At 50.6% G+C, this 15,122-nt stretch overlaps 3 protein-coding genes across 3 annotated transcripts; all 3 read right to left on the minus strand.

Annotated features, from left to right (window-relative positions):
• Positions 1-355: 355 nt before the first annotated feature.
• UA08_00746 (hypothetical protein) lies at positions 356-3,026 on the minus strand (the record flags this gene model as incomplete). Its single annotated transcript, XM_020260586.1, has 4 exons — positions 356-480; positions 553-2,481; positions 2,534-2,563; positions 2,624-3,026. The coding sequence occupies 4 exons, from the start codon at positions 3,024-3,026 to the stop codon at positions 356-358; spliced, it is 2,487 nt and encodes an 828-aa protein (XP_020124435.1).
• Positions 3,027-4,518: 1,492 nt separating this feature from the next.
• UA08_00747 (hypothetical protein) lies at positions 4,519-9,452 on the minus strand (the record flags this gene model as incomplete). The annotated part of the gene is made up of 13 exons (XM_020260587.1): positions 4,519-5,176; positions 5,263-5,574; positions 5,672-6,363; positions 6,414-6,526; positions 6,578-6,677; positions 6,751-6,875; positions 6,932-7,012; positions 7,138-7,157; positions 7,189-8,836; positions 8,946-9,034; positions 9,154-9,203; positions 9,279-9,369; positions 9,433-9,452. 13 exons carry the CDS (start codon positions 9,450-9,452, stop codon positions 4,519-4,521), a joined length of 3,999 nt encoding a protein of 1,332 aa, XP_020124436.1.
• Positions 9,453-10,480: 1,028 nt separating this feature from the next.
• Positions 10,481-14,720, minus strand: UA08_00748 (hypothetical protein; the record flags this gene model as incomplete). The annotated part of the gene is made up of 3 exons (XM_020260588.1): positions 10,481-14,249; positions 14,316-14,413; positions 14,484-14,720. The coding sequence occupies 3 exons, from the start codon at positions 14,718-14,720 to the stop codon at positions 10,481-10,483; spliced, it is 4,104 nt and encodes a 1,367-aa protein (XP_020124433.1).
• Between the last annotated feature and the right edge of the window lie 402 nt (positions 14,721-15,122).

Raw genomic sequence — 15,122 nt, forward strand, 5'->3', positions numbered from 1 at the left:
TATTTTATTACCTATTCTTGCTGATAGTATTAGATACTTCTGTATATATGCTAGCATTCATTCATTTCTAAGCAGATGAGTCATAAACGCAGATTGTACCCCATCCATCCATGACGCATGCAGCAATGAATATGGAAACTAGGGCTAGCACAAATCACGGTGACATGATACTTAAATGTATGCAAGAGAATATCAGCTATCTAAATAGATGGACGCGCTACGAAGGATTGCAAAGCACGGCGTTTACTTGTTAATAGTTACTGTGGTTCTTGGCCAGGTTGACGGGTGATCACTTATATTGTAGGACTGTGTATGGAGTACCTCGGATCAAAGTAATAAATAGTCTAGCCCCGAATCAATACTCAGCGAGCTGCAGCTTCTTGCCCACCGGCCGTCTTATTTCAGGATTCTCAACCCGATGTCGATCAGTTTGCACGCCCTTGAGAGCGTGTAGGAGCATTCCCGCATCGAAAAAGCCATCTACAAACGACAAAGTTAGCATGAATGCACGTACGCACTAATTTTTCAATGCAGTAGATTCGCAAAACTTACAGCCGCCCATTCCATCATCCTCTACATCACCACTGTCCGTAGTTGGCGTCTCGGTGCCACCACGAACATGGCTTGTATCCTGACGAATAAGCCGTCCTCGCTTGTTCTCCAGCCGCTCCGACAATATCTCCATATCCCTGGCGCGACTGGTGCGCGGACTCGTTGTTTTACGACTCGTAGCTCTAATCAGCTTGCGGATTTCCAGCAAATACGATTCCAGTGTATCCATCAATCGTGATGTTTGTCGATGCTTTGATGACGCACATATCGATATTGAGTCTTCCTTGATGATATATCCAATGCCAAACCCATCGCCGGACGTCGGTCCAAACCCAAAATGGCGCAGGGCCGGGTTTCCGCAGTTCGAAGTGGATAGTATCGTATTGTTAGTTTTGTCCCAGCCTGCATCGTTGAAAATAGAGGGGATTGTCGGGGTTGAGCGCGGCCCTGTTCGCATGCTACTACTGCTGGCAAAGCTACTAGAATATTCCAGTTCTCCTAATTCGTCGGAAGACGAGAACGACTCTCTATCCGGCGGGGTAGGACTTGACGGCTGCTCATCAACACTGCCACCGTCGTTCAATGACGATGCACCGTCGAATGACCGCTGCCAAACGCAAAACAGAGCATAGAGATGTCTATCCTGCCCTTGCGCTTTTGCGCATTCCTTGGTTATGGCAACGTGTTTCTCGGTCGCCTTCTTGAGCGAGTCCACTTTGCGGTCCGGCGGATTGTCGCCCCAGAACGTTTTGACAAAGTCAATAGATTCCCTGGTGACGGGACGGATAGCTTCCGTACGACCATGCAAAAACATCTTCGTCATAGCTGGCTCATATGTATTTTCGACACGCCCGTAGAGACCATAATAAGCAGCCTGAAATGCCATTTGCACGAATGCATCCGGGGAGAACCCGGCAGAAGTTATGAAGCTCTTCCCATATCCGTCAAAGTCAAGCACCTGAAACTCATGCTGATGCAGCAGATCTGCCAGATGCGATTCGGCGAATCGAAGAGCGATACTGAGCTCAGGCATCATGTCCCACTGCAGCTTGCGAGGAGTGGTGCTAACATTGCCGAAGCTCCGGGGATCCCTTTTGGATGGGTCGGGACTGTTGGTTGCCCACAATGAAGGTGCCTGACCGTTGATTGTCTTTGCATATCGAAGAATTGTGTCGGTGTATACGTCACTTGCAAACCGCAGCACTGTGTGACCGTCCACGCCTGTATGCTCAAAGTTGATGCCGGCGCTACCATTCTGACAAACGATAATTTGAAGTTTGTCATACCAGCGGTTAATGCAAGTCCCAATCTGCACTCCTCTGACTATTTCATTCGTGCCGCACAGCATATTACCGCATAGATCTGCGGTGCTAGACGGCTCCATATGGTCTAGACAGAGGACAAAGATGGCACTGTCGACAATGTGGAGGCAGTCGGCATTATTTGAGGTGGGATCCTTGGTGAGCAGTTCTCTCAAGCCAGACCATACTTTCCGATTTTCCGTGCTCAAGATACCAAGAGCGCCCTTTGCGGCTTCTTGGATTGGTGTTTGTTGAGCGTCTTCTAGAATAACCTGCAAGTTAATAGTTATATCTTTCTCGCTCATGATGAGATCATTGTTATCGTCTAGCACGTCGAACCAATAAAACTGGCCGCGGCATAGGACTACAATATGTTTGGCCGTAGCATTTTGGCCAATGATGCACCCATTTTCTGTGGGCACTCGCGCAGTACCAAACAGCCGGGAATATTGATACATGCACAATGGTGTACCCTTTACAGTATCAGGCGGGAGTTCCTCTCGACGAACTGCACGAACAAAGGAGAGCGCAGAGGAGACCAACGAAGCAGCACGTGTAGCCTGGTTAGTCCTTGCCGGAGTTGGGTCATCTTCCAAGAGGAAAAAGGGGTTTAAGTTGAGAACGACGGCTAGATTGGTCAGTCTCATACGAGAAACAGAATTTAGGCGGCATGTTCTTACAGTTGTCAAAATTCAAGTATGAGTCGTACCCTATAAGCAGAAGAATAGTTTAGACAGTGCCACAAAGCAAAGAAGCCAAGACAAACTTACAGAACTGTTCAATATAGCTAGTCTTAGAGGAAGCATATTTCTTCAACTTCTCTTGGAGCTCCGGGCCGTCTGATTTCAGAAAGTCGCGGACAGCAGCTTTTGTCTCTTCGTGTTCTCTGAATGTCTGTAGAGGGGCAAGAGATTCGATATACTTGCGACAGGTACCTTCGAGGTCCGGAATAGGCAGTTTGGGAAGCGAGTCTTGGTTCGCGAAAGTGACTCCTTTTCTCTGGCTGGATGAGGACGAACCACTCTCACGTTTAATGGAATCTAGATTGCGACCAAGGTCAAAATTGATGGAAGACAGTCGTTGTGGTTGTGGTTGTGGTTGTTGTTGGTCTCCGGAGGGTGAAGAAATTTGCATGGCCGAGGGCAGGATTGCCTCGCTTCCCGGTGAGGTCATGTTGAAAACTTTTACTGCAAGACGTGAGTAAGACATTTGTTCTTTTCTTCTTGTACCTTCGACTGAAGTGTTTGTCGAATAAAGGGGAATCAAGTATATAAGGAGGCAAGGAAGGTTGGAATGGACAAAAGACGCAAAGCACTGCGATAGAAATAGTGGCAGTCTTGGAGGCAGTACGAAGGCATAACCCGCGAAAGTAGACTATGATGGAAAGAAAAAAGAACCAGTGATAGCTATATTAAAGAGAAAAGAAAGAAGTGCACTGTTCAACTTTCCTCGTCGGTGTACATAGACGAGTTGAGTTGCATGAAATAAAAGCAGAAGAGAGAGCGAAAACATACGAATTAAGATAAAATAGCGACTGCGGGGAGGTCGAAACACTTACAGTTGAAATATAGATACGAAGGATCAGAAAATGATAAGAACCCTCAATCCACCCGCAGCCCCGGTGGATGCGGGGATGAAAGGAGTCCGGGGGAACGGAACTAACACGCTGTCTGTATGTTTAGTCGGGGTGGTGCGCCACAGATCTGTGGGCCAACGGAGAGGAAAGAAACTAACTAGCTTAGGTACTGCTGTAGCAGCAGGAAAGTCGCAGTAGTGAGTTGTAGTGCCAGCCCGGAGCACCAACTAGTGATGATGGTGTTGATGGTGATAATGCGGCAATTAGATATAGGCATATGTATATTCTTCAAGAAGAAACGACTTCACTGCAGTTCTGGAAGCAAAACATAAAAAACATGGACATAGCCTGGCGCAACAAAGTAGTTGTTTGCCGAAAGAGACCACTGATGAATGGGGGATGCGGCGCAAGAGTCAAAGCGAACAACCTCGGACAAAACAAGAGTCCTTCATAGGGTTAGTTATAAGAAAAGCCGGAATTGCTCAGTCGTTTTCGTTGTCGCCAATGTTGCCAATGTCCGTATTACTTTGCGGCGGTCAGCACGCAAGCTAGTTGGCTGGCAGCCTGGTGCTGGTATTAGCCTAGATCAAACTGCAAGGACTGATTGGCCGTTCACCTGCGACCCGGGGAATCAGAGATCAGATGAGTCGTTTACCAGATGGCAGAAACAGGGCAACGATAACACATGAACAGCCGGCAACCGGGTCTCATGCTATAGACTGGGGTGCCAGACAAGCGAGCCAGCCAGCCAGTCAGTCGCTTATACCGAGTTTCGGCATAGTTTGGACGAGGGATAGTATTCTATTGTCATGGATGACGACTCGGTCGAAGGGAGATCGGTGGCCCTAGGCTGGTGCCAACGTCTAGTCTAGTGAACTGCAGAGGGGAAAACCTAAAGGCGGTTTTTATGGGGAGGCAGCATCCCCGCATTACGTCACGTGGGAGACGTTGCTCGCACCTGATTCGCTGTCCAACAACAAGTACGTGAATACAAGTCTGGATATGTATTATTTTCTTAACGCTTTGGAAAGGAAAATTGGCTGTAAATATCGTAGAAAAGACGGAATGGAAAACCGAGATTAGATCGCCTCAAAGAGTGCTCTCCAAGGCAAAGACTAGCGCTGATCTCGTCGGAATGTAGACATGCAGATAGTTCTTGCGCCCATTCCATGGCATGTCCGTTGTAAAGAAACGAGTGTCCTTTTGGTTGCGGCCATGTCCACCAAAACCAACATCATCAGTATCAAGCACAATGCGGTATGTGCCCTCTTGCTCGACGCCAACCCGGTAGTCGGCGAAGCTCTGCGTGGGGTGGAAGTTGAACACCCACAGCAACCCTGCACGCTCAAAGACAAGTACCTTGTCACTCTCATTTTTCAGACTCACATATGCCTGGGGCGAGTGTAGCCAGCCATATTTCGCCTCGGTGATTTGCATGGCGCGATCAAAATCATTCAAGAATCGGTACCGCAGAAGATGGTCCTCGGTCAGATGCAGCAGACGCCGCGCATACCAGAAAGAATTCTTGTTTCCGGCACGAGGAAAGTCCAGCCATTCGGGATGGCCAAATTCGTTTCCTTCAAAGTTAAGCCAGCCTTCACCACCCAAGCCATGCGTCACAAGCCGAATTATCTTGTGAAGAGCCATGCCACGATCGATGATTGGGGTTAGTTCAGTCAGAACCGACATGTTGGTATACATCTCTTTGTCGCACAGCCACATCATGAGGCTCTTGTCACCAACAAGCCTATTGATTTCAGTTAGCGCTCAGTTGCCTTCGTTTCGTTCAGAAGACGGGGTTTGGTTTACGCTTGATCGTGACTCTCTGCATACGCAATCGTCTTCTCACCATGTCGACGGTTGGTCAGAGTAAAGGCGAGGTTGCCCATATCCCATTCGTCATCCTGTTTCTCTTTGAGCCATTTAATGTACAAATCCGGAACGGCCATAGCAAGGCGGTAGTCAAATCCCACCCCTCCCAACGATAGCGGCAAACATAGTGCCGGCATGCCTGAAACATCTTCTGCGACTGTGATTGCATCCGGGTAGAGCTGGTGGATCATCTCATTGGCAATCTGTAGGTACATCACGCTGTCGGCGTCAACAGCGGGGCCGAAATACTCGTGATAGCCGCCGGAAAATCCCCTAAAATAAAGATCAGCACTTGTCCTCTTATACATAAATACATACATAGATGTAGATATTCATCTATTGACCGAGAAATAACTTGACAGGCACGTACGTTCCGATACCATGGTGGGTATAGAGCATGCTTGTGACGCCATCGAACCTAAAACCGTCGAATCTATACTCTTCCATCCAGAAGCGAAGATTACTGAGGAGAAATCGAAGAACCTCATGGTTTCCATAATTAAACAACCGACTGTCCCACAGTTCGTGTTGGCCTTTGCTTCCAGAGTGAAAATAGAGGTGGTCGCTTCCATCAAACATATTAAGCCCATCCAGCACGTTCTTCGAGGCATGACTGTGGACGACGTCAAGCAAGACCACAAGACCCATGCTATGGGCGGTATCAATCAATTCCTTCAGGTCTTCAGGGAGTCCATAGCGACTACTTGCAGCAAAGAAGTTGTTGACTTGGTAGCCAAAACTAGCATAGTATGCGTGTTCCATAACCGCCATCAATTGAATGGCATTGTATCCTAAATACTTAATTCGTGGCAGCATTTTTGTTGTAAAGTTCCTATATGTCGCAACCTTTGTCTCAGGCGAAGAAATGCCGACGTGGGCTTCGTAAATACGGAGGCTGGCTGGCTTCTTCGGGCGATCATGACGGAATGTGTATCTTTCGTTTGGAGGAGGATACCAGAAGACGGCGTCATAAACCGGGGAAACATCAAGGTCCTGGGTGACGCGTTTGATCCAGGCGGGAATTCTGTCAATCATTTCACCGGCACGGGTGACCATGGTTATCTGGCTGCTCAGTCAACGGCATTCGACGAGCGCGGAATCGAACGTGGCACCTTGACTTTGCTCCCATGAGATATCACGGGAACACCGTCCTTAGCAGGAAGGTTAATCTCCCAGACACCAAAGGAATCCACCTTCATAGAATGGGCCTTTCTGTCCCAGTTATCTGCGACTTGTCAATCGTCGGCAGCACAGCAAGCGGGTAGCCATTGCTTACTGAAATCACCAATGAGATGGGCCTCAATCGCACTGGGTGCCCATTCCCGGTATGTGATATCGCCCTTGTCGTTGACATTGAAGCCGAATTTTTCATATCCCTGTGCAATGAATGGTCAACCTCTCAGTATTCAGCGCGGTCAGGTCAGGTGGGTCAGGAAGGAGCTCACGAACCCTGCTAAATTTCTCAAGGCCGCCTTCAGACTCATGGATCCGTTGGATCCAATGCTGGGCGTAGGCGAATCGTGATTTGAGGGCATCTTTGAATGGCTCGAGCCAAGGGTCGAGTTGAAGGACACCTGAAAGCTGTGAGCAGAGCAATGCAAGGGAAAGGGGTCGTTGGGGCAGCACAGACCAGTGCCGTCGGGCTGCTCTGAAGCAGCAGTAGCAGCCATCATGCAGAACGACAATTGATGATTGTAGATGGAGAGGGAAACTAAAGGAGAGGGAGTAATTTCACTGGCAAAAATCTTGGATGGGAAGTTGGCCAGCGCGGAAGGCCCGCACGGGTCTGGGGAGGGACTCCACCCCCGCTGCTTGGCTACATGACATCACACGTACTACGTACTAACATAAGGTACCTAGTCAATAACAACCATCAACTTCTTCCACCATGTATCCCGCAGCGGTGGCGGCCGTTCAGCAGCAACGATCTCATCCAGTCCAGTCTGCAAATCGACATCCTCAGGCCTCCACGCCCACGGATCCCTCCAAAACACAATGCGATGACCAAAGTACAACAGCAGAAACGCGGGGATTCCAATGTATGCAGTGAAGAAGCTGCTGACGGACCACTTGGAGGGGAAGAAAACGGTGAATCCGTTGATCAGAGTGAGAAGCACACAGCCCACGAGACCAACGTATGCCCCGTAGGGCTGCAGTCTGGATTGATACGGGCGCTCTATGCCCTGGGTCTCGGTGGCTTTACGGAATCGAAAGTACACAATACAACAGCAGATCCATGAAATAAAGCCGGATGAGTTGGTGAAATTGACGAACCAGTTGAATACAATCGAGCTGGATGTGCCCACGGAGAGATAGGCCAGTAACGAAAAGAGAGCAGAGCACGTTACAGCTATCCATGGTATACCCCATCGATTGCAGGTCTTGATAATGCTGGGCGCATTGCCGGACATGGCCAGTCCGTACAGTGATCTTGACGACATGTACAGGAACGAGTTCCCAGATGACCATGCAGAGGTTAACACTGCAGCGTTGACGATGCTATCCAAAACGGGAATTCCGGCATTCTTGATGCCCACGACAAACGGAGACGAGCCTGCACCGGCTCCGCCATTCGTTAAGCGACTGTCATTAGACGGACAGATCACACCGATGGCTAGTACAGCAAAAACGTAGAAAAACACCAGTCGGTAGATGTATCGACGGGCAGCACGAGGCACGTTGCGACGCGGGGACTCCATTTCACCGCCGGAAATAACAATCAACTCCGGGGCGAAGATAAAGGCAATGGCACTAGAAATCATACACTGCAGCAAAGCGACAAATCGACCGGCTCCGCCGCCGACAATGTACGTATTGAAGGCACCAGGGTCTTTCCAGTAATGGAAACCCAAACGCTGGCGATTCGGACCGCCTCCCCAGAAGAGGATAAAGCTGAGGATCAGAAGGCCTACCAAAGTAATGACTTTCACACCAGCAAACCAGAACTCCGACTCACCGTAGAACTTGACCGGCAGGAAATTCAACGCAACGATAATGACCAACATGATGGTAATCCACACGGCGACGTTCACACCCGGATTCCAATAGTTTATAACCAGAGACGCAGCAGTAATTTCATAGGGCACCAGAATCCCCAGAGAGTACCAATATAAGTAACCCATTGCAAAACCGAGACTGCGCGACACATAGCGGAAGCCATGGTAGCTCATAGTGCCGCCGTGCACAGGCATGTAGGCGCCTATTTCGGCTATAGCAGTGACCAGACAGTAAACCAGGCCGGAGATGAAGATGTAGGCCAGCAGAAGCGAAGCCGGGCCGCCTATAGCGAGAGACTGGCCTGAGCCAACGAATAGGCCGGTTCCAATCGTACCGCCGAGCGCCATCATTTGCACATGGCGACTGCGTAGGCCACGTTCAGTTTTTGCGTAGCGATCGTCTAGCAGGTCGGCCTCGACGAGGGCGCGCACCGTGCTGTGTTTCTCGCGTGCCTCGTCATTCCCATAGGCTGTTGCTGCTGCTGCTGTAGTCTCAATGCCATGAGACGCAGACATCTTTCGTATGTGAGTGAAGAAGACTGCCAGTCATTCCAATAATGACAGATTGATTGATGTGAAGCGGATAGTGAAGTTACATCCATGATGCTTGGGCCGTCCAAACGACGAGTGCAGATCAAGAGCACTAACCAATTGTACTTAGCTTGAAAATACTATAACACATGCTGGAACAGCCATAGCGTTCATGCCACACAATCTTGTTTGCCCATGAGGTGGTCCTGTGATGCAATTTAGGTACATTCTCTTGCCTCCAACAGGTCACCAGTCTGTCTATGTCCTACTACCACATATACGTCGTCTCATACGTCTATAGAAGCTAAAGCCGATCAAAACCTACCATACAATCTTAAGACACCCCGCAAAATCGGACGAATCAGGCGCTTCAGACTATATACTTCGACTAGCGTTTTTTAACTACGCAGAAAGCACGCACAAGCAAACAAACAAACAATAACTACTTACTCGCCGATAACCGGCAGTATGTAAGCGTGTCCGGGCCGGTACTGTGCAAATGGCTACGATGTTATGCTCAACTTGCACAAGAATCATTAATCTACACATCGTCAAGGCTCTATCCGAAAGTATCCGTTCGTCTTTTGCGTGGAAACGAACTTACTCAAGGTTGGCGAGAACCATGGTTGCGATCTTGAATTTATGTCACTTGTAGCTAGCTGGAGCAAATATGAATTATTAGCATACATTGTCAACAATAATTGAAAATTCATGAATAATGGGTATCCGAGAGTAATAGCCAAGGCAAAGGATGGGACAATAATTGTTATTTATTTTTTATTTTTTATTTTGGCTGCATCTAATAATGTACTCCGTAGGCGGGTTGTTGTGTGTGCGTGCGTGACGGTGAGACGGGAGAGGAAAAAATTACACGATGGGTCGTTAAGGATGTAGCTTGTAAATGAACAGATAAAAGAAGAAAATAAAAAATAAAAACAAAAAATAGGCGGGCGAAAGTAGGCCGCGCCATCCGAAGCTTCCCTCTTGCTGCTCCTCTTTGCTTTTTGGCCTGCGGATGTGGATGGATGAGAGTGGGATGAAAGAGAGGACAAGGAAGGCAGAGGTATATAGGTATAGACTGGCGTCAAAAAAAAAATCGGGAAAGACATGATTGGGACGAGGAGAGGAATTGCGGCGTTTTTGGTGGTGTGCCATGTGGTCTGTCGGTAGAAGAGAGTCATTGCATCGATCCCATTCATCCTCGTACATTTGGGTAGTTGTAAAAGCTGTCAATCCATCCACCGATCCGTCCATCCATGCCGATAACGATACACTATCTATTGAACAATTGCTGTCGTGGTCGGTCGTCACTGACAGTCTGGAAGTAAAACAACAAGGACACATTTAGTAGAAACTCGAAACAAGTCTGGCTATCAATTGGCCAGTTTGAGATGGGTCATCAATGAACATCGTGAATCACGTAGGTGAAGAATGTATAACAATGGAGAAATGTAAAAAGAAAAAGTAAATGAAAATGAAATAAACGCCCAGATCATGCAGTCATCATTCGGATACAAGTCACAGGGAGGAAGATTTGAGTAGTGACGTGGAAAAGTTTGTGTGTGAGACGGGGGAGACGGGGGAGGGTAAGCGAGAAGACGGTGGAAATGGTAGACGGAGTCAAGTCCGTGTCAAATAAAGAGTCGACGAGGTCAAGGGCTGAGGGCATCGCAAAGATCTTCCGTAGTATCCATACCAAACCCAGCCATGTCAACCGAGTGAAGGGATCCGGGACCCCGCCCTAGAGAGAGTTCAGAGGAGGCGTAGTCATGTTTAAGTCGTTCGTGAGGCCCAAAGAACGGTCGGTTTTCCTCTATAGGCGTTGTTCCGTCACCGGCTGGAGCCCAAGGCCCGTGTTGCCAGAATCGAGTATTGGCTTGTTGGTCTCCGAAAAGGTCGTGATGGTCTGAGAGATGTCGAGGAACAATAGAGGAATCATGATCCCCATGACTGTTGAAGTCATGCGGTGATGGGAAACCGACCAAGTGAGGGCGACTGAAGCTAGACGCCGGTGAGTCGGCATGTAGTGGGAAATCCAAGCGATCGAGCCGATCTAACCGATCCATGCCATTCATCGGCAAATCATCGACAGCGGTGATGTCGATGGTCGGATTGTCGTTCTGTTGGGCAAGAACTGTCGACAGGCGGAAATTCGACGTCGAACTCTGCCGGCTGTGGCTGGGCGGTCGTTCCACAATGCGTTCCTGCACCCAGCTGCCACAGGCCTTGACGATTTTTTCCTGGTCGGCCGGTGATAACGACGCGAAATAGTCGTTGGCCAGCGACGGTTTGGAGGCCGGCTCCTCTTCGACAAGATTGTATTCCTTCTTGGCCCATTCCGACACTCCAAAGGGCGACTCGTATGGGGATCGATACACGGTCGGCGTCTGGGCCTGTTGTTGCTCCAGATACGCGTACCTCCCAGCCACCCGACCGGCGGCGTAGTTCGGGCGATCGAATGGCTCTTGTTTGGGGTAGTCGGACTCTCGCTTGGGAATAACGTCGAGGCGTTCGCGATGGCTGACAATGGAGAAGCGTAGCATTTGCAGTAAGCGGGTGACCTCTTCCGACCGCATGTTGAGCGGTTGAGGCGGCAGCAGGGTGCCATCCAGGGCCCTCGGCTGGACACGTTGCTGGGCCATGGCCAATTCCAATTTTTCCATGGCGTTTGGAGGCGGCACAGAGCCCATGGGTCCCAAGAGGGTTTCCACGACCAGCTCGGGGCTGACGATTCTGTACCCGGCGAAAACATTTGCGTGCTCGGTGATTTGCGCCAGGCGGCGGCGAGCGATCAACTCGCGCACATTGGCAAAGGTATTCGTCGGCGGGTCGGGCTGGGGCTTCTGGAAGCCAGCATAGGGGTTGGCGCGCACGGCATTGGCAGGGAAGAAATGAGCGGTGGAATTGGCATTTGTGGTGTGATGGTGCGGCAGGTGTCGGTAGGCAGGAGTCATTGCAGTGTTTGGGGAGCGGCGCTGCAATGACGAAGAAGAACGAGGAAGCGTTGTGTTTGGAGGGGCATGGAGGTGGTGGGGGGGAGCAGTGCCCGAGGAGGAGGGGGGCAGGCGAAAGCGGCCCGCGCTAGCCTTTGCGCTCTCCAAGAAATTCGACCGCGGATTGTGGACCGTCACACTAGGGTTGTGCGTGAACTGTGCCCTACATTCCGTCGACGACTCTCCCAGATAATACCACAGCTGCTCGGCCCTGCCGCCGGCAATGTCGACCGGCACGCCAATCGCCTCGCGCGGCAGCGGTGCTGCCTCGAATTCCGCCCACTGGAAGCGCGCGTTGGCGTCGCCAAACGGAGTGCCCGGCAACGGCGCCGTCCCTGACGGATCCCGGCGCGTCTCAGCTTTGCGCACCAGGTGCGCAGGCAATGGCTGCGTGCCTGGAGGCAGCGGTGCGAAGTTGGTCTTGCGGACGACGAGAATCCACCGGTACGGCAGCTCGAGGATGTCGCCGCGGGGAAGCACCTTGAGCCTCAGCATGCGCTCGACAGGCCGGTTTTCCAGCACGATGGCGCCGTTGATCTCCTTGTCTGCTTGGAACTGCAGCAGGTCGCCCATCGACAGCCGACTGGCCGCCTGGAGCACCTTGCGGCTTTCGTCAGGCGTCTCCGACGGACCAAGCCGCTTCTGCCGGTGATATTTACACTTCAGGTCAACGCTAGGCACATAGTACTGCTGGCCACTGTCTGCGATCACCAGGATTGACCCAAACTCAACCTGCACTCCAGCCAGAAGGGCACAGGTGGGGTGGTACGCCCGCGTACAGTTCCCGAAGTTGCACTGGAAGCACGCCCCGCGCACTTCGCGGCAGAACAAGCACTTAAGGCCCAGGCGGGCTTTAGGGATCCTGTCAATGTCACAAACAACTTCCCGTCCAGACTCATCGCGGAGAATCGTCGTTTCTTCAATGTAAGTGGCACACCGTCTGTGTGCATGCGATTTGCCATCTTCTGTGGGCAGCAGATCTTCATAATCCATATCATTAGGGCACAGAACACAGGGAATCTTTCGAACGTCGTGGTTCTGGATGCGGACACGCTTCGAGCGCGGTTCACCACCCTCCAGCTTGCGCTTCCTACCACGACCAGATTTCTCGGGCACACTACGAGGCGGAGTGAGAAGATCAGAGGCACCATCGAGCTCACTGAGATAACTATCAATGTCATCGTCATCATAGTAGTTCGGTGTGGGCTCGCCTCGCAGCTTCCGCTCAATATCTGCAATGTCAATCCAGACGCTGTCGGACTCGCAGTTGCATTTCTTCGCCATGCGTCCATAGTCCAGCCACTTTTCAGTGGCAAAATTGACCGACTCAGCGCAATTATACCCCAGGTTAAACCCAGAATGATATCCGTATGGATACGTGATCATAAACTCGCCCTCATAGTGAACAACTTTGTTTACGGAGATGCCAAATCGGGACTTCAGAATGCTGGGGGAAACCAAGTATGTCTTGTGGCGGAGGAATTGGTCGCAATTCTTCGCATCACTTGGCCAAAAACTCTTCATGGCCGCTTCAAACCGTGGAGCATCCTCCTGAGAAATGCTGTACCACTGTTTCGGGGCACCAAAATGAATATAGTTGATACTGTATAAATCCACGTCCTCCAGATGCCAGGCAAAGGTCGCTTTCCACATCCCGAGATATAGATAGGCCGTGTTGACACCAGGCACTTTCTGGCCCAAAACGTCGAGCAAATTGGGCAGCTTTGCTACGTTCCAAGACGTGGTTGATTCGTCGAAGAGCGATCCAGGCATATCGGCCCCGTACATAGGGTTATTGAACATTAGCGATTTCCAGTAGGCAGTCTCCAACTCATCGCATCTCTCGGCGGTGTATTCATCGTTATCGTGAATGCGGTAATCAAAGTCCTTGAAAGCCTCTTCGTCAATTTGATCCATGGCCTCGCCATGGTTGTGCTTCCTTCGCGACGATACGGATTTCGGCTGTCTCCCTTTACGTTTCGCAGCCGGAAGCTCCTCTCCGTCACTGAGATCCTCCGTTTTAGTCTCGATTGGGTTTGATTCTGGGGATACCGGCGTCGGCGGGCCTTCTAATCGTGATCTCTCCGACCGATCCTCCGCAGGCGATTCTTCTTTAATCTTGGGCTCTTTCGCTCTTTTCGGTGGACGACCTGGTCCGCGCTTTTGGGAGGTTGACCGAACGGTTTGAGACTTGACAATGGCGGGGCGAGGAACTTTCTCTTGGTTGCGGCGACGCTCGCCTCGTCTTGCAGGGGGCTGGTGGCTACCGTCCTCGCACAAGGCTTTCCATTGTGGGAGGTTATATGATCGCTGCTTCTCGATGTTGGCCTGAGTGTAGGTACCGTGGGCGCCATGGAATTCCTGCATAATTGGATTCTTGACCCGAATGCTCTTGACAGCTTCATCAAGTGCTGGGAGAGAATCCCTCCTTCAAAAGACGTTAGCGATACACCATGGGCAACGATCCTAAATAAAAGGAAGAGACAGTGCATACCATTCTTGCGGCGGGATCACTTTGACTATACCGGACTTCATGCCGTACTTGTCAATTTTCTGAACATAAGCCTGGAAGTCGCGAAATTGATCCATAGTCTTTTAGGGAATGCCGGTCAGTTCTGAATTCCTTATCGAAGCATATGAAGTGCCTGTGATCACGACTCACCGGCTTGAAGACGGGTATTCTTCCTCCCTCGTAGAAGTAATCCGGCTCGATGTCCTGTTCAACAGCCTCCACAGATGGCGCTGCTGCATTATGGTCCAAGTCGAGGTCCGACAATTCTGAGGGAACACCTTCGGAAGCATTTTTCTTACCATCGGCGCTGTTTGGGGGTGTGATGTTTGTTTCGACCGAGTGAAGGGAGTTCAGCGCGGACGCCTTCTGGTTCTCAGCGTTCGCCATGTTTCGGTTTATGTCGCTAAACTGCAGCGATTTCTCTTTTTCGTAATGCGCTGCCGTCGGACTTTCGTGACCGCTGCTCGACGGCGAATGAGCGTATACCCCCCAGCGGTCGGGGACTGGAAAGGTAGGTTGAAACTTGAGGCTGACGGCGGATAAGGATTTACGCAACAGCCGATAGGTCGTAACCGCGTCGTTGGGTGAGAAATGATGTCAAGCTGCAACGAAGGACTCTGCTGTTTGGATGATGACCGTATATGGATAACATCAACAGCCCCTCTTCAAAACTAGAAAGTGAAAAAAGGATGAAGCGGACGTAGTCCTGCAGGAAGGGCGGCTGATTGGACGTGGCAGTGGAAAAAACGTATTTGCACTGTTGCAGTAAGAGCACTGGGGGGGGGGGGG

Source organism: Talaromyces atroroseus (assembly GCF_001907595.1).
Source record: "Talaromyces atroroseus strain IBT 11181 chromosome Unknown scaffold_0, whole genome shotgun sequence".
Lineage (NCBI taxonomy): Eukaryota > Fungi > Ascomycota > Eurotiomycetes > Eurotiales > Trichocomaceae > Talaromyces > Talaromyces atroroseus.